Genomic DNA, 21056 nt, shown 5'->3' with positions numbered 1-21056 from the left:
ACTCCTGGGTCTCCAGAACGAAGAACAGGCACAGAAACAGCACTAAGAGTCCAAAATTTTCCTTTTTCTCAAGCTACCTCAGCCCTATTGTGGGCCATAGTCAACAGCTGTCCAGCTTACAACCTGCGTTTACCTCACATCCCTGGAGACCCGAGCCCAGCAGAGGGGGGTAGTAGTTTCATGACTGTACCACCCCTCACTCTCCTCCCACCTCCCTCGACTCCCTCCCAAGTACAGACACCTTTCGGACCTACTCAAGCTACAGGCTAAGCAGGATGCCTGAGGCAGTGTGTCTGACTAATGGTAGCTTCAGCTGGAGAAGGGAAACTTGACTGGCTGGCTGTTGGGTGATTTGGTTCCTTGGTGGCCGGTGTTCGTGTCCCCAATGTTATGCAGTTTTTCCCAGTAAAATAAGCACTGACAGGCAAAATTGTGTCTTCTGAGCCATTTGCCAAAGACTCCGGGCTGGAAGAGAGAGCAGGTCTTGACTGGGGGGCAAAGCAGATGAAGCACCAACTCCTTCAGTTTTTTATCCCAGGTCCTGAGTGAAACTTGATAAACCTTGTCTACATATCAGGTCCTTAGGGAGCATGGAGGAGGCAAATCCTATTTGGAGAGAGCCAACATCCAACACAGTACTTGGGAAACATCGGGCACGTGAATATTGAGTGGCAGGTGCCATGGGCCAAGCCGAGTCCCACTTCTTCGTCTAGGTTGGGGTAATCAGAGGAAGGCCCAACCCAGGGTCTCCTGCCCATGGGCTTGGGAGCAGCAACAGTCAGGAGTGAGGGCCAAGCCCACCTCCCCTAAGAGGCAGAGGGAAGGGGGCTGAGTGGTTGTCAGGCGTGATCCTCCACGTCTGCAACGTGGCGGTAGCCGGGAGGCTGCGCCTGCATCCGGAAGAGGACGGTGAGTAGCAGCACTATGAGAAGAAAAAGGATGGAGCCACATACAGCCAAGGCCACGATCACCTCTGGGCACGGGGATAGGGAGAGAAAGGACATGTCAGTGTTCATTCAACAAATACTTGATGGCCTACCATATGCCGGGAACTGTTCTCACAGTGGGGATATCCACAGTTAGTGACAAATGCCATAAAGCAAAGCAAGGTAAGGGGGAAAGGATGGAGAGGTCAGTCAGGACAGGTATCACCGAGGATAATCTGAACAGAGACCTGGAGCCCGTGAGACATACGAGATCTGAGAGGAGAGAGTCCTTGCTGGGGGCGGAGAGTAGACAGTAAGCAAGCACAAAAGGCCCTGATGTGCAACTAGCTTGGCATGTTCTAGATCATCAAGAAAGTATCGCCAGAGCAGAGTAAGTGAGGGGCAGGTAGGAGATGAGAGTGGAGGGCCAGGCCAGTGGTAAAGGACTTGGATTTCATTCCAAAGGTGATGGGAACCCACTGGAAGGATCTGAGAAGGGTAGCAATGTGAACTGACGGACTTTTTTGTTGTTATTAATCCTCACCCAAGGATATTTTTCCATTGTTTTTTAGAGAAACTGGAAAAGAGAGAAACATCGATGTGAGAGAGACCAAAGTGCCCCTGACTGGAATTGAACCCAGGACCTTTTAGTCTGAGGGCCAATGCTCTATCCACTGAGCCAAACCAGCTATGGCCCAACTTACTCTTTTTTTTATAATATATTTTTATTGATTTCAGAGAGGAAGGGAGAGGGAGAGATAGAAACATCAATGATATGAGAGAATCATTGACTAGCTGCCTCCTGCACACCCCCTACTGAAGATCGAGCCCACAACCCGGGCATGTGCCCTTAACAGGAATTGAACCCGGGACCCTTTCGTCCACAGTCTGACACGCTATCCACTGAGCCAAACCAACTGGGGCCTAACTTACTTTTTTAAGAAATTAACTCTGCTGCGCTGAGAAACTGGTAGGGACAAGAAGAGACCCAGAACATTAAGAAGCTCATCAGTAGTTCAGGCAAGAGATGATGGTAGATTGGACTAGAGAGCAAGAGCATGTTTTATGTGTTTTGTTCAAGGTAGACTTTTTATTGTAATTGATGAAATGAAAGTTCTGAAAGAGGTTAAACAATCTGCCAAAAATCTGATGACAAAAAGGCAGGCAGGAGTCAAAACAAGGTCTGACAACATCTGTGCTCTTAGCCACAAAGTTATGCTACCCAGATTTCTAGCCATGGAGTCATGCTGCCTTCCCCCAAATGTGAAAAGCTTCAGATCCAAAAGACAGCTCTACAGACACAAGAGTGCTAGGTCTGACTGGGTGGAGAATTGCTGACCGTCTGCTACAGAAAGCCAGAGCCAAATTCAAGTGGACCTTACAGGCTGCACTTTAGAAGTAAATGCAATGAACAAAGAGAAGTCAGACAGTGAGTTAATACTATTAAAAGTAAGAACATGTATTTTAAAGGTTGGCATGCTAGAATCTCCTAGTGGATTGGTTGTGGGGTCTAAGAAAGAGTATTCAAGATAAATCCTAGTATTATACTGTGTGACTAGGTAACTGGTGTGGCATTTACTTAGATGGGGAAGCCTGGAGGGAGAACAAATTTAGGGGGGAGGAAGAGCATTTGGTTCCAGATATCGACTTTGAGATGCCACATCCATGTAGAGACCTCAAGTCTGCAGCTGGCTGGATATGTCAGTCCAGCTCAGAGAAGAGGTTATGAATCTGCGAATCACAAAAAGACAGAACTTCGCATTGGTACATCCGACCATGAGGTTGGATGAGATCACCTTGGGAATGGGCAGAGATGAGAAAAGGGCGAAGAAAGAACCAGTAAGGAAGGTGCCTATAAGTTAGGAGAAAAAGCAGAGAAGCCAAGGAAGTGTTTAAGGAAGGAGTGACCAGTTGTATAATGCTGCCGAGAGGCGAGAGAAGCTGACTAAGAACTGGTCACTGATTTTGGTAAGAGGTCACTGGGCCTTTGACAAAAGTTAATGGAGTGAAAGGAGACACCAGACTGTCCAGTGGGCGCCTGAGAGAATGGACAGTGAGGAAGCGAAAGCAGAATCTAGGCAACTCTGAAGGATTTCGCTCTAACAGGGAACAGAGAAAGATGGGGGTCTGAGAGGTTTTTATTAGGCTTTTGAGATGGGACTGATCCCGCAGAGAGGAAACATCAGAGGTCCTTGTGGAGAACAGATGAGCCCAGAGTATAATTGGAGAGGCAGGGCCTTGAGTAGCAGCTTGCACCAGTGAGTAGCTGGAAGACGTGGTGGTGGGAAAATAGAACGATTCTCTCCCGATTGCTTTTATTTTCTCAGTGCTACAAGAAGTGAGGGCATCCCCTGAGCGTGTTAGGGAATAGGTAGAACGGTCTCAGGGTGGGTAGTAAACTGTCTAGGGAAATGCACTAAGATGGCTGGAAGCGTGAGCACTCTCTCGAGACTTGTGGATATGAACTGCAAGTTGTTCTGGGACATGCCTAGCACAGAGGCAGGCAGCAGCTCACCTGTGTCTGCAGGACCAGTTGCCAGCTGGCACTCCTGCTGCCAGTCCTTGGGCACAACAGACTCTGTGAGACGCAGGAAGTCCTGCAGTGGGCAGCGGTGAGGGCAGCCAGGCAGGCTCAGTGGCCAGGGGGCCTCGTTACTCTCATTCCGAAAGTACATCTCCACTGAGAAATTCCTGAGGGATGATGGGAGACAAGGTGGAAGCTGCCCACCAGGCCTGTTACGGAGTCCTTAGGGTGCCCATAGCCACCATGCGAGTGCCCTTCCAGAGGGCAGACTAGTAGCTCCACTCACCCATTGTCTTCCTGGTACAGTTCAAATATATGGCAGGAGGCGTAGGGGGCTTGTTCACCATTGTAGACATACAATGCCATTTGCAGAGCAACCAGGGTGGTATCATGCTGTAAGGGAGAAGGGCTCCCGATTAGCATGCTCCCCGGCACCCCCCTCCCCAGCACCGAATAGAGAAGAAATCCAGCTCCTTGTTTGACATTAGCATGCTGGGGACTAAGGGAGCTCACCGCGGAGTAAACCAGCAGCTTAGGGAGGTGGGAGGAGGAGGTGGCCATCAGTGTCAGGTTCTTCCGTATCTGAGCCAGCAGGACTCCTGAAGGAGAAAAATCCCCATGTCAGTGGCTACAGCCATCACTTCTTCTGATCAGTTCTATCTGTGGTCCTGTCACCCTCTGCTAGTCTTGGGTCTGATCACTGACACAGAGAACTCTTTAGGTGCTTGTGAACCACAGAGGAACGCCCTGCTCTCTGGCAACTTTCCTTTCAAGTACACAGAGGGAAGCAGGATAAACAGGAGCTATAAGGCCCTGCCCATGTTTGAAGAAGTCCTCCAAGTCAGAGCAAATATAAACTTAAGACTGCTTCAGGACACCCATGGCAGTGGCTCCAGGCTGAGGGAACTCTGCCATATGCAGGCTCGGAAAACCCTGAGATGCCAGAAAGGCTTGACGACAGCTCTCCCTTGGGTGCTCCTTGGCATTCCTCTCGGCCTCCTTTCAGAGTGGCCCCCATGGCTCTCTGGAGGTGGGAATTCCTTTAAGTGGGAAGGGTCTTCTGACATGAGTGAAACGTAAGAATATGAACGGCAGAAAAGAAGCATGTGGGCCTGATTGTGGTCATTGGTCCAGTGCAAATGTGCTAAGCATTTGGCGAATTAGGGAGACTTTGGTGACGAACGGGATGACGAGGGGGATCCGAGGGGTTTTGAAAGAGCAGAGAACATTTCGGGTGGAGAAGTGTGTGAGAAGCCCCCAAGAGCAGGTTGTTAATGCTGTAGGGTCCTGAGGAAGGGAGTGACATGCTGCTTTTGTCACTCACCCCCCTGAAGCCGGGCCTTCTCTGCCTGCTCGTAGATCCCGAAGAGGAAGCGGAAGCTGAAGTCCTTCAGCCGGCTCAGACGCTGCATGGTTTGGGGTGAGGCCCAGGGCGGCAGGACCAGCCCGTGTGTTTTCTGCGTATGGCAGCGGGCAGGTTAGCTCCCCGGCCTGGGCCAGAGCCTCTCCCGGGGCATCTCTCTTCCCCAGTGAGAAGGTGCCTGTGTGTGTGTGAGAGGGGAGGGAGAGGAGAGGAGAGGTGAGGCAGGGGGACTGGAACCAGGGACATGGCGGACAGTGTTGAGGCTGCAGGGCACAGGGAAGGAGGCTCAGGCACAAAAAACGTGACTCAGCAGGATGGAGTCAGATACCACCGGCGCTCTGGGTGGAGAAGGGCAGGAACTGCTGACAATTAATAAGCTATTTCCCACTCTGGGTTCTTTTGCACCCTTGAGGGAAGTTCCCTTGTTTCACAAGAAGCAGGCGGCTGGGCTGGACCTCCCCAGTGGGAATGGTAGTCAGGCATTGTGCTCTCCGTGTTCTGGTCACCTGAGCCTGCTGAGTGTAAGAGGAAAGGGTCACACTGGGGACCCTAAGCAGGCTCACCTCACAGAAGAGTGTGTCATAGACATTCCAGATGGTCTCCAGTGTCAAGTCCGTAAGTCCTGTCTCGTTGGCCACCATATCCAGAAATTGCTATGACAAATGGAGCAGGGGGTCAATCCTGCCCTGGGATAAAGGACAGTGTGATGACCTCCACCTCAGCCCCACTCACTGCGTTCTGAATACTCTCATTCTGATACTCTGGTGTCTGCCGGGTCTCGTTCTGCAGCTGCTCGTAACGGGGACATGGGCCCAGTGGGAACTTCAGCAGCTGCAGACCAAAAGGGAGAAGCAGAGGCAGAGAGGGAATCAGTGGTCAGCAGGCCCATGGCCAGAGCTGCCCCTCACGGCCTGCAGTGAAGGGCTGGCCAGTCTTACCCTGTCCTCAGCAATGGGCACAGTGTGGACGGGAATAGGCTGCCAAGAGATGTTTGGATTGAAACGCTGCATCCCATTGGGAGGGAAAAGTCCAGCCAGGTTGGCCTCAGCACTCATGAGAGTACGGTCAAAGTCGGTGCTTCGCACATAAACCTGCAGAGATGACAACATGAGTCTCTTCTTGTGGGGGTGGGGTGAGGAGCTTTGGCTCCTCAGTGGGGTCCTAAGGGGAGAACCTGTTCTTGATGGTTACTGAACAGACTGTAATCCCACCATGCATCTGGCCCTTGCACCCTCTCTGGCCTTCCCCATTCTTCTCCCAGCAAAGGTCCAAACACTCAGCTGGGGGCTAGCTATCACTACTCTGAGAATGGCTCCTATGGGAATGGCTCTAGTTCAGATGCCCCTCCCAATCCGAAGCGCTTAGTCAGTAAGGCTCTCTGGTCTGTCTGTCTAGTTTTATCCTGTCTCCCTATTTAGGCCAGGATCCTTGAGGATGGAAACTATCTCCATTCACACCCCCTTTTATAAACTGCCTTGGAGGCCAGGGAGAGGAAATAAGACAAGGAACAGATAATTGCTTGTGGGAAAAGGAGAAAGCTGTGGGGGTAGGCAAGATCAAGACAGAGCTGGCCCTCAAGGGAACAATAACATCTAGGGACTTGAGAGAGCTGTGGCTGAGAGTGGTAACCAAAGGAACAGCTATCCTCTTCCTTGGAGGGGGGAGGGGGCGGCGGGGGAGCTCAAGGAGCCAAAAAACTTGCCAATCTTCCATTCTAAGTTCCACAAAGACAGAGATCATATGTGTGTAGTATACCATTATGTGCAAAATGCTAGCCCATTGTAGGTACTCAATATGTGTCTTGAATGGAAAACCTGAGTTATTTCACAGAGCCAGACACTACTCTGCCAGATCCTTCCTTCAGTCTGAACTTGGATGCTTGATAAATGTTGCCTCTTCCCACCCAAGCAGGGGCAACTCAGTCTCTAGGGCAGTGGTTCTCAACCTTCCTAATGCCACGACCCTTTAATACAGTTCCTCATGTTGTGGTGACCCCCAACCATAAAATTATTTTCTTTGCTACTTCATCACTGTAATTTTGCTACTGTTATGAATCGTAATGTAAATACCTGATATGCAGGATGTATTTAGGCAACCCTTGTGAAAGGGTCGTTCGACCCCCAAAGGGGTCGCAACCCACAGGTTGAGAACCACTGCTCTAGGGTTTTGTTCTAGACAGCCCTTGGATGTCTTGTCCTTAGTTGTAACCAAAAATGCATGGGGGGGCGGGGGGGCAGTGCCCAGCTTCACCCTTAGGCTCCCTGAGGACAGAGGGTGAGGACAGCAGATCCCATTCTCCTTGCATCTTGAGCTCCCAGCCTTACCTCTTGTGGGTGGTAAGAAGTGTTGAGAAAGCCACGGTAGCGCTGCCGCAGGGCCTGGCCCAGCTCCCAGTGCTGTAGCATCCCCTCCTATGGGCAAACCCAAGGATTAGGGATGGCTCACAAATCCCACAGGGTTTAGGCACTTTTGCTTTTCAGTTTACCCCTGGCTGGAAGTAGGAGTGTGTTAATGGGATCCCAGAAGTCATTTATTAAGTAGCCAGTTGTGTGTGGCATTGTCTTTGGCAAGAAATCTAGTCAAAGTCAGCACCCACAATGGACATGGCAGTTTGTTGGGCCCTAGTTCTGTAGCCTGCTCTAGAGGTCACTCATTGTGCAGCTCATACTGAGGAAGGACTGGCTTCTGACCCACCTTAGTGAGCTGACCAAACCCTTGAGGCCATTCATCTTCCTGATAGGGGTCCTTGGGAAATGTCTTCACTGGTGTCCGGTCTCCATGTCGGTACAGCTGACAAAAGAAAATGGTTTGCCTAGGGGTCACAAGGGTCTCCCTGATGGCGACCCAGAGCCCACCTCTGCCCCATGATGGAGAGGGAAGCCTCAATCCCTCTGGGAAGCCTTAACTCTACCCATTGCAAAAGACCCCAATTCAAAAGTCAGTAACTTCTTCCAGCTTCCAGAGAGTCTAACATGGCTAAGCAATGACCACGGAGGTCATAGGCAAAGCCAAAGGTACAGATGGGAAAGGAAAAGAGAAATAAAAGCAAGGCAGAGGGTGGGAGGACTGGGAAGATCACCAAAGATTTCTGTAGGGGGATGGGTCTCTTACCCATTTACATCCTTCTCAGGGCAGATTCACCCGACCTATCCCCTGATATAGAACTCCTTGCAGCTCACCCACCCCCACCCCCCGCGGCTCCACATCACCTCGAACCCGGCCCCCAACCCTGAGCCCCCAAAACCGCAGGCCAGCTGTCTCCTAATCCAGCTCCTCCTCCAGCCCCCCACACCCCCACCACAAACCCCGCCCCTCCCTCCACCAGCGAGCCCGTGCCCTTCGGGCTCTGGCGACCCTTAGGCGACCCCGTCTCTCATTACCAAGGTAACGAAGCGCAGAGTCCGGGCCTGGATGGGAGGCATCACCATCAGGTTCACGCCAAGAAGGAGCTGGAGAAGAGCCGCTCGGCTCCAGCCAAACAGTCCGCCCGCCATCACCGTTATCATCTAAGCAGCAGAGAGGGTGGAACTCGCTGGGCGGCACCTGCAGCAGCCGCCCGGACGCGCCCTGGAGGACACTCGCCGGAAGTGCACTCGCCACCATCTTGCTAAAGGAGGGCTCGGGAGGAAATGCTTGGAGGAGACTCGCGACCCGGCCGGGGCAGAGGAGCGTGGGCATGCAGCGCGACCTCGCGCGGCAGAAAGGGCCTGAAGACCTTGTCTTGGTAAAGAGAGCCCTGAGCTCGGGTTTGCCTCGGCCGGCGGAGAAGCCGGGCCCGAGTGGCGCTGGCCCTGGGCGGGCCAGTGGCCGGGAGAGCGAGGGCCCCGGGGCCCGGGGCCTGCCCGGCCTGAGCGCAGAGCCACAGCGGACGCGGAATTGGGACGAGGGATGGTATAGGGCGCCCCCTCCACACCCCTGCCTTCGGATGAAATTTGAGCCGTGGTCCGGTTCTGTTCCCCGGAAGAGGTCTTGTTTGAGGTGCAGGGCACAGCGTGTAAACAGCCCTTTGGACTCCTGTGCCCTTGAAGTTGGTTCCCAGTCTGTCCTCCTGCTCATGCCCTGAGCAAAGCTCAGGAGCCTTCTCACTTCACCTTCCAGTCACTTCCCTGCCCTCCCGCCATTCCTAGTTTTAGTTCATTAAAATCAGAATGTCATGCCTCTTCCCGAAGGAGTTGGATCGCACGGTGTTCAGGCTTGGCAAAACCAAAGCAGTGAATCCCCAAGGGAGGAACTTCAGACCAGGGGGAAGATGTATAGAGGGAGCGGGGAGGAACTTACCAAGTGGGAGTAGATGGGGTTGTGGCAGAATCCGAGGCCCTCTTGGCATTGGCCTTTAGGGTCCCAGTGCATCCAGTTTGGTCTCAAGGCTTTGTGACTCCGAGTTGGGAGTGATTCACAGGTCTAGGAGGTCAGATCATAGGCCCTTGGGATGCTTTGATCTAAACTGCTGACTAGAAGCAAAGCACTTCAGAGCATCACAAAAATAAAACATGATCATGGGAGAAAGCAGGGTCATGATCTTGCCCTAGGGCTCCAGATTAAATGATTTACTAGTATATATACCTCAGGATCTAAATTTTGCTTCTGGAGTTGTGGAGTAGTGAGTAGAATATGAGAGCTGAAGTCCTGGTAGCCAAGTAGTTCTTATTTAGTCATAAGTTATGAATCAGATGAAATTTTAGTCCCCTCATCAAAAAAATGTTCACACACACAAACACAAGGGGAATTTTGAAAATAAGCCCAAGTGGTTCACAAAGACCACCGAGAGGCTTCATACAGCTGCATCTTTGAATTCCTGATTTAATCGAGTTCTCTTTACAGATAAGGAAACAAATGTGGAGAGGAAGTGATTGGCCACGGTCACACAGTTTAGGAGAATGAATTAAAACGCAAGTTTTCAGATCCCCAGTTAAGTAGTCTTTATAATGAGATGTTTTTTTTACAGGCTATTCAAACTACACTGCTAAACTGTATTCGGTGGTCCCAAATACCTTCAATAAAGAGATTTCTAATAAAGAAGAATGGGCATGGCTAACTGCTAAAATACTGGGTATTAGTGAGAGTTTTTGAGTATTTTAATATGCCTCTTCTTTCCTTGCAAACTAGCCAAACCATTTTTATTTCAGAATGTAAATTTTCGCAAGTAGAATGAAAATCCCTCAAACTCATCTTTTGCTTGTCATTCCCACTTGCTCAAGTATGTCTATATCCTTTGTGCCTGCAAGTATCCCATGTTAGAAGGGATTGATGGAGCAGATATTCCGGTTTTTGTAGTGAGAAATCCAGGAAGAAATCCAGGAAGAGTGAGGGTCACACCACAAGTACATGGTAGAGCCCATAGCTGAGCCCTGGATTTTCTGGAATATTTGTACCAGATGATTCTGTGGTCCCCATACCTTGGTTCCTAACTACAGATGCGCGCGCGCACACACACACACACACACACAATGTAGATAGGTAGATACAAAGGCCACCCCAAACCAAATAAGTCAGAATCTCTGAAAGTGAGGCCAGGTTTGGGAATCACTTGGTCTACCCTGTGTTGGCAGAAGTGAACCTAAATCCAGGTGAGTTAACCACTTTTCCCATCTGGGGAGGTAGTTTGTGTAATGGAGTGAGGAAGTTTTTTGTGTTTGAATTTGATCTTTGAATCAGCCATACTTATATCCAAATTTGATATTTACCCCCTTGCTAGTAACTATCTCCTAGGTCAGTGGTTGGCAAACTCATTAGTCAACAGAGCCAAATATCAACAGTACAGCGATTGAAATTTCTTTTGAGAGCCAAATTTTTGAAACTTAAACTATATAGGTAGGTACATTGTTATTAACTTAATTAGGGTACTCCTAAGGCTTAGGAAGAGCCACACTCAAGGGGCCAAAGAACTGCATGTGGCTCTCGAGCCCCAGTTTGCCGACCACGGTCCTAGGCTATATATGAGGATAAATAATACATGTAGTGGGGCCTACATGTCTTCTATATCATCTCTGAACTCATTGGTCTGGGAAGCAGGAATTCTTGGGTTCTATCTTGTGATTGGGAGGTTGGGTAGAAGTCATGTAGGAACCTGCAAGATGCTCCCACACTTTTCACCTTTCCAGAATGATGAAGGAGAGAGCAAGAAGCAGTTGCCCTAGTCTGTTTCTCTAAACCATACCTTGTGGCCTGCTTTATGGGAGTTTGAGTGCTTTCAGGGGACTAATTCAGTAGTACATAGGACTGGTGAGTGCTCCTATTTTTGCTTCAAGGTTCCCCTTGCTCCAATGAGAAGACTTGGGAGGTCCTGGGAGTCAGAAATGGGACTTGGAAGATCACTGCAGGTGTTCCTAGGCGTGGTGCCTCCTCTAGGAGCTAAGGAAAGCTAGGAAAGGCCCCATGGGACTGGGAGGTTTTGTAACTGACATCTGTGGGCTGGTGGGACATGTGATTCCAGCTGCTGATAACCTGACTACTTGCCCTGGCCTGGGGGACAAGTCCAGTGGTTGATCTCTGGAAACTCTTTGGAGGTATTGACTACAGGTTTGGGTCTTCTCATTTTTCTCCCCAACCCCCTCTAGGTGGGGGCTCCCAAGCCCCTGTAGCCTAAGGGGTAGCTCTTTGTATAGCACTGGTAATGTTCCCGCCTCCTCTACTTGAGACAAGGCTGAGGCTGACATGGCATGGGGGAGATGACGCCCTGAACTGCTTGTTCAGCAACTGGCTCTAGCCTGGGTCAGAAGGCTCCAGGTGGGGCCTGTGTGTGGTCCTGGGCTCTGGGGAGTCTAGAGAGTTGAGGATCAGGAGTGGACGAGAGAAAATAAGTCTTCAGGCCTCAGAGCAGCGTTCCATTCCGAGTTCCTTGCGAGCAGGTGTTTCAGTGACATCTCTGACTATGCTCCTCTGCTGGAGCTACTGGCAATGGGGAAAGGCGGAGAAAGGAGCTGGATGGATGATGTGGGTGCTGGGACAGAACGGTTCCAGTTTCCCAGGAGCCTGAGTCCTAGTTTCTACTTTCCCAGGACAGCTGGGGCCTTGTGAAAATCAGGGAGGGAACACACACCAGAGGAATGGAGAGCCTTGTGCTCATGACTCAGAGATGCCCAGACCAGGGTGGGGGCCTTGCGAGGGGATGACCTTGTGATGAAAGGGAACAAGAGCAAAAGCTGGAGGCAGAACTTTGAGATGTGGGTGTCAGAGGGGCTTTTCTGAGATGTGAAAATAAGCACATGGGCAGATTTTGCAACACCACCCAGCCCGCGTCATCTCAAGCTTGTGCTCCCCACCCCCCACCTATTCCCCCTGCCCCACCCTGTGTGCTTCCTCCCATCTTTCACCAAGCTCCTGTTCTATTTCTGTTTTCCCTGTCCTCCAAGCCTGCTCTCCCCCCTGCCCCCATCCACTCTTTCCCTGTTCACTGTCCTCTCTCCTGGTGCCCTGTTCATCTGTTTCTGTCCCTCTGGCTGCCTGCCCTGGCCCCCTGTCCTATGCTTTAATGGGGGGCCCATGGGAACTGGAGTTCACAGCAAAACAGGAAGAGCCTGTGAGCAGGAAGCTGGGAGTGGGGCAGGGGGTGATCAGCCAGCAGTAACCTCAACTCCTCCCCTGCCACATCTGGACTGAAGCATCCCCAGAGCTCTCTGCCTCTTCTACTGCCGTCCTCTCCCCCTCCCTCCCAGCTTCTTCCATCTCGACATTTCACTGATCCAGCAGACCTGAAAGGCAACAAGACTCTCCTGGACTCTGAGGCAGGAGAAAGAAAGAGTACAGAGACTGGAGTGAGGACATCTGGATTTTGATCTCAGCTTGGCCACTGTGTGTGGTCTTCGAGAAGCCTCTCCCGTGAGCTTAGTATTCTTTGTAAAATGGAGCTTGTGTTATTTACCCTCCTTCCTGGGGCTGCTCTAAGGACCAAAAGAGAGAGTGCAGGGTTTGTGTATGGAAACAAGCACTGGGAGGTTAACAATGTACAGATGCACGGCGTTGGGAAGTCCCATAGCTGAAAGATTTGAAATTTAATGATAACTGCTGCCATCTCTTGAACACACTATGGGCTACACATTGTGCTATGACATATTGTTTAGTTCTCATGACAACCTTAGGTGGCAAAAACCATTATTATTATCCCGATTTTAAAGATAGGGAAATAGAGGGTCAGAGATATTAAGTAACTTGCTTAATCAAGATCACACAGCTAATAAAAGGCAAGGCCAGAATTTGAACCCAAATTCTGAGCCTAAGGCCAAAAAACTAAATATGCTGAAATGAAATTGACTAGAGTTAACAAGTATAAAATAGAAGGGGGTCATATATTTTTTTCTTGCTTGCTTATTCATTTAATGAACAGGAATACAGTACCTACTCTGATGCCTAAACTAGGCCAGGCCCTGATCCATGGGCTACAAGGGAGATAAGATCAATTAAACATGGTGTCTACATTCAGGAATGGATCTCATATTCCAGGCAACAGGGCAGGAAGGCTCAATAGCTGCTGGGCAGAGCCTGTCAGCATTTCATATGGAACTGTTCCCCAGATGAGGGAACTTGCATACCTTCCCAGATCCATTCTGGGCTAGCACCTGGGTCACCTGCCATCTCTCTACCCCCACCCTGGCACCGGCCATTGCTCCCCTCTCTCTTCTGGCCTCTCCCCTGCTGGTAGCCCTCACAGGGCCCCCCATTCAGAGACTTACAGGAAGGCCCAGCACCTGCCTCTCCACCCATGGAGTTCTACCAGCTTGGCTGAGGCTGGGCCGGTGCAGAGAGTTTCTTGGCCCCTTCCCAGAGGCAGGGGAGGAGGAGGGAGGCTGGGAAAGCAGGCTGGGGCTCCGTGTTGCAATTCCAGGCTGTGCTGGGACCTTTGCTCCACGAAATGTCTATGGAGGGGAGGGGACACCAACTCTGGAGGCTGCCGGGATTGGGGTGGGGGTGCCTGGGAGGCAGTCCTGTAAGAGCAGCCTGGGTGAGCAGAGGAAGGGGAGAACTGGGCTGGTCTGCAGGGAAATGCGACTGTTGTGGTTGGGGGTAGGAGAGCAGGGATGGCGCTGGGCTGAGGGGGTGGCTAGTTGGGGAGGAGTCAGCGTGGTGGGGAAGCTGGCTGCCCGGTGGGCGGGGGTGCGGAGGCCAAGGCTCCAGTCGGTCAGTTGGTTGGCGCCAGCTCTGACTCCGGGCTCTGCCTGGCTAGAAGGAGCAGTGGCCTGACCCCTTAGCAGTCCCTCCCCTCAGGTTTTCCCCATATTACTTCCCTGGGGCTCCGGGCCCCTGTCTAGCTCAGCTCCGGCTTCAGCCACCGCAGAGGCCTCTGGACAGAGCTTGCACCGTCCTCCTCTCTCAGCAAGGGGGCTCCAGAGACTGCCCCAGCCAGGAAGTCTGACGGCCCAGGCATTCGGTGGGTCGGCTCCTCAGCACTTGCCTGGGGCCCGGTGTGTGTTTGGTGCGTGGGGGTGAGTGGGGGTCCTATGGATCTTAGAAAGGGGTCTCTTTGGGGAAAAGTGAAGGATGATGATAGTGATGGAAGCTTGGGCTGGATCCCATTTAGTCCCAGAATAACTCCTGAGGGGCGGTGAGGGAGGAGGTCCTGTATGTGAATTGGGGCAACTCTTGGAGGCAACAGGTTTGTGCTGGGATCCCGGGAAGCGGCAGGAGTGAGGTTATTTAGCAAGCAGCATGTTTCACTGGGTGGAGCCTCCATCCCATGTCCTGGTCCTGCCCAACTTTGGCTGCCCCAGTGCTGGAGTGAGGGGAAGGGGCTTTAATAGAACCAGAGCAGATGTGCCCAAATATTCCCTGATGGCCAGGAGGTGGGCCCTGGGGAGAAAAAGTGGCACGGTGGCTGAGAGCTCAGACTTTGGAGTCAGAGAGATCAGAGGTGGAGTCTTTGCTGCCTAACTGTGTGGCCAAAGGCAATTTACTTCATCTCTTTGAAACTCCATTTTCTCATCTATAAAATGGGCTAAAGAATAGTCCTGACCTCAGAGGGACACAGTGAGCAAGGCATGTAAAGCCTTAGCACAGGCTGATGCAGATCAAGTAAATGTTAGCTAATCTGCTGTACTGATAGAGAAGGAGCCCGGTTCTGGAAGAGTATAACCTGAGTTGTTCCTGCAGGACAGTCCCTTGGTAATGTCCAGGGCTCCAGAAAGAGAAAGAGATGTCCTTGTGGCTGGAGGCCCCTGTGCCTAATGTTTCTCCTGGTAAGCTGCTTTACTCCAGCCCTCTCCCCTCAGTCAGGGTCTCATCACTACCTGCCTTCTGCCTTTCCCCAGAGAGCAGTCTAGAGCCATCCTTGCCTCCTTCTGCCCAGACTACCGTCATCCTGGTTCTGGTGCCTGGCCCTTGCAGGCACCTGCCGATCCTTCTGTCTGGACTTGCTGCTGGGGAGAGGGCATGTACAGTGCTCATCCAGTTTGACTTTTAATTAAGAGTTCTGTCTGATCTCTGAAATAGATGCATGCCGGCCCCCAAGGGGACAAGGGTTAACATCCTCATGTAAAGTATCGAGGTGCAGGGAGTTGCAAGACTAGCCCTGGAGCCCACACAAACGCCAGGGTCTGAAGCCCGAGCTGATGTTTTGCTGCCCTCTATGGGTGGAGATAAGTTTGCATTTTCCCAGCCAGGATGCAGTGGAAGTGGAGGGGGAGGACCTGAGACTTCCCCCCTCATCCTCCCCTTGTTCCTCTTTCCTGACTCAGACTCTGCAGTGGAGCTGTGGGAACCAGATGCACAAGATGCAAACAGCCGGGCGCTGAGAGGCAGCAACTGCATCCTCAGGGAGGAAGCCAGCATGCCCCAATCAGCCGGGGGCACTTCGGGGGCAGGGTTGGAGGTGGCAGTTCCCACAGTCCCAGGAATGGAAGTCCTTCCAGAGTCTACAGGTGAGGAGCTGCTGGATTTGGAGGATGTAGGGGCTCCCTGGATCTGGAAGGGGCATCTTGGGGCTCTGTACCATATAAAATCATGTTTAAGTACCAAAGCTTTAGTGTCGACTAGACCTGAGTGATCTGTGAGTTTTGTCTCTACCTCAGGCCTTTCTGAGCCTCAGTTTCCTTATCCATCAAATGGAAATAATAACAGTAGCTATCTCTTTTGGATGTCGTCAGGATCAGTGCATATAAAGGGCTGAGACAGTACCTGGGACATAATACATAGCACTTGGCACATGAGAGGTACTTTCTTAGAATAGAGAGACTAGATAGACTGCATGTTAAAAGGGGCATGAAGGTCACTGAGTGCTCAGGGCAGTGGCCAGCTGGGCACCAAGCTTGTTTCTTAGAGAAGAACATTAAGGCACTTCCCTGTATCCAGAGCTCCGTCCACAAAAGCGGAAAAAGGGGCCAGCCCCCAAAATGCTGGGGAATGAGCTGTGCAGTGTGTGTGGGGACAAGGCCTCTGGCTTCCACTACAACGTGCTGAGCTGTGAGGGCTGCAAGGGATTCTTCCGCCGCAGTGTCATCAAAGGGGCGCGCTACATCTGCCACAGCGGGGGCCACTGCCCCATGGACACCTATATGCGTCGCAAGTGCCAGGAGTGTCGCCTTCGCAAATGCCGCCAAGCTGGCATGCGGGAGGAGTGTGAGTACCTGGGGACAGGAATGGGGAAGGGGCTGATGGGGAAGAGGGGCATGTGGGTGCCAGGGTGTGAGGGCAGACAGGCAGCTGAGCCTACAGGACCTTCCTATATGGTCCCTAAATATGGATTAAAATTTCTTCCTTGCTTTTACCCTGTGATCTCTGCTTTTCTGGAGCCTTCAACTACCCCTCTGGCCCTTCCTTGCTTCTCATCTCCCCCTCCTCTTCCCTCCTCTCATCTGGCCGGTCCTTAGGTGTCCTGTCAGAAGAACAGATCCGACTGAAGAAACTGAAGCGGCAAGAGGAGGAACAGGCTCAGGCCACATCCGTGCCCCCAAGAGCATCCTCACCTCCCCAAGTCCTGCCCCAACTCAGCCCAGAGCAACTGGGTATGATTGAGAAGCTAGTGGCTGCCCAGCAACAGTGTAACAGACGCTCCTTTTCTGACCAGCTTCGAGTCACGGTACCTGAGGGACCTGGGGAGAGGTGGCTAGACCCAGAGTGCCAGCTGGCTTCTCGATGTCTGACTCAGAGCGGTTTGTTTTTCTCCTCCTTGCCCTTCTGGGTAGCCTTGGCCCATGGCACCAGATCCCCAGAGCTGGGAGGCCCGTCAGCAGCGCTTTGCCCACTTCACTGAGCTGGCCATCGTCTCTGTGCAGGAGATCGTTGATTTTGCCAAGCAGCTGCCCGGCTTCTTGCAGCTCAGCCGGGAGGACCAGATCGCCTTGCTGAAGACCTCCACTATTGAGGTGGCTGGCAGGGCTGAGGGGTGCAGGGAGAGCCCGAGCGGGACTGTCCGTGGGAAGGGCCTCTAGACAGCCAGCTGGGAAGCCAGAGCCACCACTAGGAAGTAGGGACCTTCAATTGAAGGTGCCCCATTGCCAGGACCAGCCTGCCGAGTCCCTGTTTGAGGTCTGCTACTTGTGTGCAGGTGATGCTTCTGGAGACATCTCGGAGGTACAACCCTGAGAGTGAGAGTATCACCTTCCTCAAGGATTTCAGTTATAACCGGGAAGACTTTGCTAAAGCAGGTGAGACCTGAGATAACAAAGGGACTGGTTTGGATGGACAGAAACTTTTTGTCCTGGAGCCCATAGTGACTCCAGAGTCACAGGCCCAACGTTTGGGTGTCTCTAAAGGGAAGGCTTCACCTGTTTTTCCAAGACAGAAAGTTGGAATGCTTATAGGTCTCTTTCAACTGTCTCAAATGGACTCCTGTCCTCTGTTGCCTTAGGCCAGCGTTTCTCGAACTGTGTTCCCAGGAACCCGAGGGAGGGGCTCCACAGAACTGTCACTTTAGAGAAGAAACAAGAAGGCACAGGAATGTCCTTCATTCTTACTTTAAATGGAGCCAAACAAGAAGCTCCATGTAAATCTGCATTATATATCATGCTTCTACATAATGTGCTTCAAGAAAAGATTTCATAACGAGGGAAAGGCTTGAAAACAAATATACCGAGCCCTTTAGTAGTCAATAATGAGCAAGTCTTTCTCAGATGTGCTCTTTAAGGATCACGTGGACCTGCTTCCCCCTACAATTGTTCTTTCTGAAGAGCCATGAAACTGGAGCTGATACATAGCAAACATGTCCAAATGATGCAGCGTTAAGATCAGAGTGGATGCTTCTGTCCCCATCCTGTACTTGAAGTGTTTTCTGCAAGAATTTGTTCCCATTGCTGCTCTCTATCTGATACTTGCTTGCAGGCTAAGCCGTGTTGGTTTCCTCACACTCAATTGCTGGTAATGTTTGTGTTATGGGAGCAGGGTTAGCAAAGGATGAAAGGCTAAGGGTGTTTTGGAGGGACTGGAGCTAAGGCTGAATAGGTGACCTAATAGTCTAACAGTGGAGTGAGTGAGTTTGAAATATGGCTGATGCTGTCTGGTACTCAGCTCATGTGCCTCTTATCCCACCCCAGGCTACCCAGTGACATGCCCAGGAAGGCCTCTCTTAACTATAGGGCAAGGCAGGGCTGTGTTAGCACCTTTTGCCTACTGTGTGCTGCCAGAATGTCTGGGAAATTTCATGACTTTTTCCATCTTTAAAACCCAGCCCTACCCCCTTTCTCTAGCCAACCACCTTTCCCCAAGTGGTTATTTTCCCAGTCCTTCTTAACCATGGCCTTCTCCCTCGTAGCATCCTCCTTTCTGAACCCTTTCCAGTTCTTATGTGTGTGTTTCTTCAGCACTTTCAGGCTTATGTCATCTGAATCTGTACCTATTTATAGATTCATTTATATAAGCAGTTTTGATATTATCTTTGCCTTTTGTTTGTCATTTTGTCAGTGAGGTCTCAGGGAGAGGGAACAGGGGCTCTTTCCTGTCCGGTCTCCTTCCCTCTCTACATGACTGATGATGTGGACTGATGCCATTGGAGGCATTCATTCAGCGAGCAGTAGCAGACAGACCCTTTCAGGGTGCATAACCCAACTCTAAAACCTACTTGCCCTCTCTGTACAAACAGACTGTTTAGCACAATTCAAGGCTCACTCAATACCTCAGCAACAAATACTTTATAAAATGGGGCTTGTCCATTAAATGTATCAACACACATTGATAAACATCAGGGTGAAAATACAGGAAGTGACTAATCAAGAAACCTCGAATGGAAAAGTTAGCAGATGGTTGCTAAAAGAAATCTGAGAAAGCCTGGAGGAGGGTGTGGGGTGGGAGACTTTGACAGTGTGTATGGGAGAAGTGTTTTTTAGATGTCACGACTTTAGGTCATGGTTTGTTGAACTTCAGTCTCATCAAGAAGATTGGTTCTATATTTATAAATTTATTATTTATGTATATAGTAGTTACCATATGTGCCACACATTATTCTAAGGACCAATTATGGTAGGTGCTATTATCTCCATTTTACAGATGGGAAAACCAAGGCTCAGCCTAGTAAATGGTAGAGCCAGGACTCAAACCCAGGCAGTCTGGCACCACAGTCTGTATCCTCAACCACATTGCTAAGTTCCCCCAAGATAAGAAACATGAAATGTATCTCTAGTATTCAAATAAGTAAGGCCAATTGCCAGTGAGGTTTCTTTATAAACAGAAATGAGTTGCTTCTATATCTAGTAATGGGGCCCTCAATAATTTTAATACGAATAACAGAATTATTATTATCATTCAATTCACACATCCTATGTTCCAGGCACAGTGTTAAGTGCTGTGCATGCTTTAGCGTTTAACCATCACAGTAGTCTTATAAATTCAGATATGATTCCCATCTCACAGATGGGGCTTAGAGAGGTTAATAAACTTGCCCAAGGTTACAGAGCAGAGCCCTGGATACTTCTTATTGAGTTCCTAGAAGTTCTCTAAGTTGCGGAGTTGGAGAAGAGAAGGAAGTTTCTGCCACTCATGCCACACACTCAGCCTCCCTCCTTCTTCCCCAGGACTGCAAGTGGAGTTCATCAACCCCATCTTTGAGTTTTCCAGAGCCATGAATGAGTTGCAGCTCAATGATGCCGAGTTTGCCTTGCTCATTGCCATCAGCATCTTTTCTGCAGGTGTGGAGGATGGGCAAGAGGGAAAATGAGCAAGAGACTTGAAAATGAGCAAGCCCTAGGAGGGCTGCAGGCCCCATAGGGCAGGCATTGTAAGGGTGGAGGCCTTTGCTGTTACTTTGGGATGGGAGTGGTTGGGTGGGACATGTTCCTATTTTTGGTTGTGATTTGGGGTATAGAACTGACCCTGGCCAGACTTGCTCCTCAACTCTGTTTGTGAATATAGACCGGCCCAACGTGCAGGATCAGCTCCAGGTAGAGAGGCTGCAACACACATATGTGGAGGCCCTGCATGCCTATGTCTCCATCCACCACCCCCATGTGAGTCTCCCCTAGGTGCCCTTTCTCCTCATTCCCTGACACACCTACTTTCCCTTGAAGAATCCCTCTCTGATTATACCTCTCCCACAGTTCCCCTACCCTTGCCCTCTTCCCTGGGGTGAGACAAAGTCTGAACTTGTCCTTCTCCTTCCCCAGGACCCACTCATGTTCCCACGGATGCTAATGAAGCTGGTGAGCCTCCGGACACTGAGCAGTGTCCACTCAGAGCAAGTGTTTGCGCTGCGTCTGCAGGACAAAAAGCTTCCCCCGCTGCTCTCTGAGATCTGGGATGTGCACGAATGACTGTCCTCGGCTGGCTGAGGCCTGGCTGGCTGAGGTCCCACTGGTGGCCTCCTAGAGGTGGAACAGACTGAGAAGGGCAAACATTCCTGGGCGCTGTGCAAAAGAGATCCGCACGTGGCATTAAAGGAGAGTAACGGGTTGGGAGTTCTGTGACTGCTGGGCACCGAGGGTCCTGCCAAAGCTGTGCTCCATTTGAACACTGTACTGGCCTGATCAAAAGGATGAACCTGGGGGCCACTTTGCACAAGGTTCTCCAGGCCCTGCCTCCACCACTTCCTGTTTTCCCCACAGGGCCCCTAGAGAAATTCTCACTGTCACGCTGCGGCTTGACCATAAATGCCTCCGGGCTGCCTCCCTGATAGTCGGCCTGGTACTGTTTGTACAAGACAAAAATGAATACGGAATGAGAGAAACAATGTCTGGATTGGGGTGGAGGAGCGGCAACAGAGGAGGGAAGCCTGCAGCGTCTTTTAGGATCGCCTCCAGAATTAGAGGGAGACAAGTCCCCAGTGTCAGCCTCCTTTCACTTGCCTCATTGCGCCCCAAGGGTAAATGAAACGCTGAGACCACTTCCC

The 21056-nt window shown here is 51.1% G+C and overlaps 2 protein-coding genes across 5 annotated transcripts; one reads left to right on the top strand and one right to left on the bottom strand.

The window, feature by feature from the left end:
- Nucleotides 1–43: 43 nt before the first annotated feature.
- ACP2 (acid phosphatase 2, lysosomal) lies at nucleotides 44–9222 on the bottom strand. Its single transcript, XM_006091963.3, has 12 exons — nucleotides 9092–9222; nucleotides 8194–8319; nucleotides 7508–7603; nucleotides 7138–7224; nucleotides 5752–5904; nucleotides 5546–5644; nucleotides 5377–5466; nucleotides 4775–4907; nucleotides 3964–4049; nucleotides 3737–3843; nucleotides 3442–3617; nucleotides 44–973 (listed from the first exon to the last, which is right to left on the bottom strand). Exons 1-12 carry the CDS (start codon nucleotides 9161–9163, stop codon nucleotides 840–842), a joined length of 1359 nt encoding a protein of 452 aa, XP_006092025.2. The 5' UTR covers nucleotides 9164–9222; the 3' UTR covers nucleotides 44–839.
- Nucleotides 9223–9650: 428 nt separating this feature from the next.
- NR1H3 (nuclear receptor subfamily 1 group H member 3) lies at nucleotides 9651–20840 on the top strand. Of its 4 annotated transcripts, XM_023756626.1 has the most exons (13): nucleotides 10278–10380; nucleotides 11247–11319; nucleotides 12469–12631; nucleotides 14059–14232; nucleotides 14898–14982; nucleotides 15481–15663; nucleotides 16094–16360; nucleotides 16612–16820; nucleotides 16927–17106; nucleotides 17289–17388; nucleotides 19747–19860; nucleotides 20084–20178; nucleotides 20335–20840. In XM_023756626.1, exons 5-13 carry the CDS (start codon nucleotides 14940–14942, stop codon nucleotides 20479–20481), a joined length of 1338 nt encoding a protein of 445 aa, XP_023612394.1. In that variant the 5' UTR covers nucleotides 10278–10380; nucleotides 11247–11319; nucleotides 12469–12631; nucleotides 14059–14232; nucleotides 14898–14939; the 3' UTR covers nucleotides 20482–20840. The 4 variants fall into 4 exon arrangements, with proteins under 4 accessions (XP_023612395.1, XP_023612394.1, XP_006092030.1 ...); XM_006091968.3 differs by lacking the exons at nucleotides 11247–11319; nucleotides 12469–12631; nucleotides 14059–14232 and having other exon boundaries at nucleotides 10294–10380; nucleotides 14897–14982; XM_023756625.1 differs by lacking the exons at nucleotides 10278–10380; nucleotides 11247–11319; nucleotides 12469–12631 and having other exon boundaries at nucleotides 13908–14232.
- Nucleotides 20841–21056: the final 216 nt, after the last annotated feature.

This window comes from Myotis lucifugus, unplaced genomic scaffold, assembly GCF_000147115.1.
Source record: "Myotis lucifugus unplaced genomic scaffold, Myoluc2.0 scaffold_97, whole genome shotgun sequence".
Taxonomy (NCBI): domain Eukaryota; kingdom Metazoa; phylum Chordata; class Mammalia; order Chiroptera; family Vespertilionidae; genus Myotis; species Myotis lucifugus.
The sequence above is the reverse complement of the archived record's forward strand: the minus strand, read 5'-3'. Positions and strand labels throughout refer to the sequence as shown.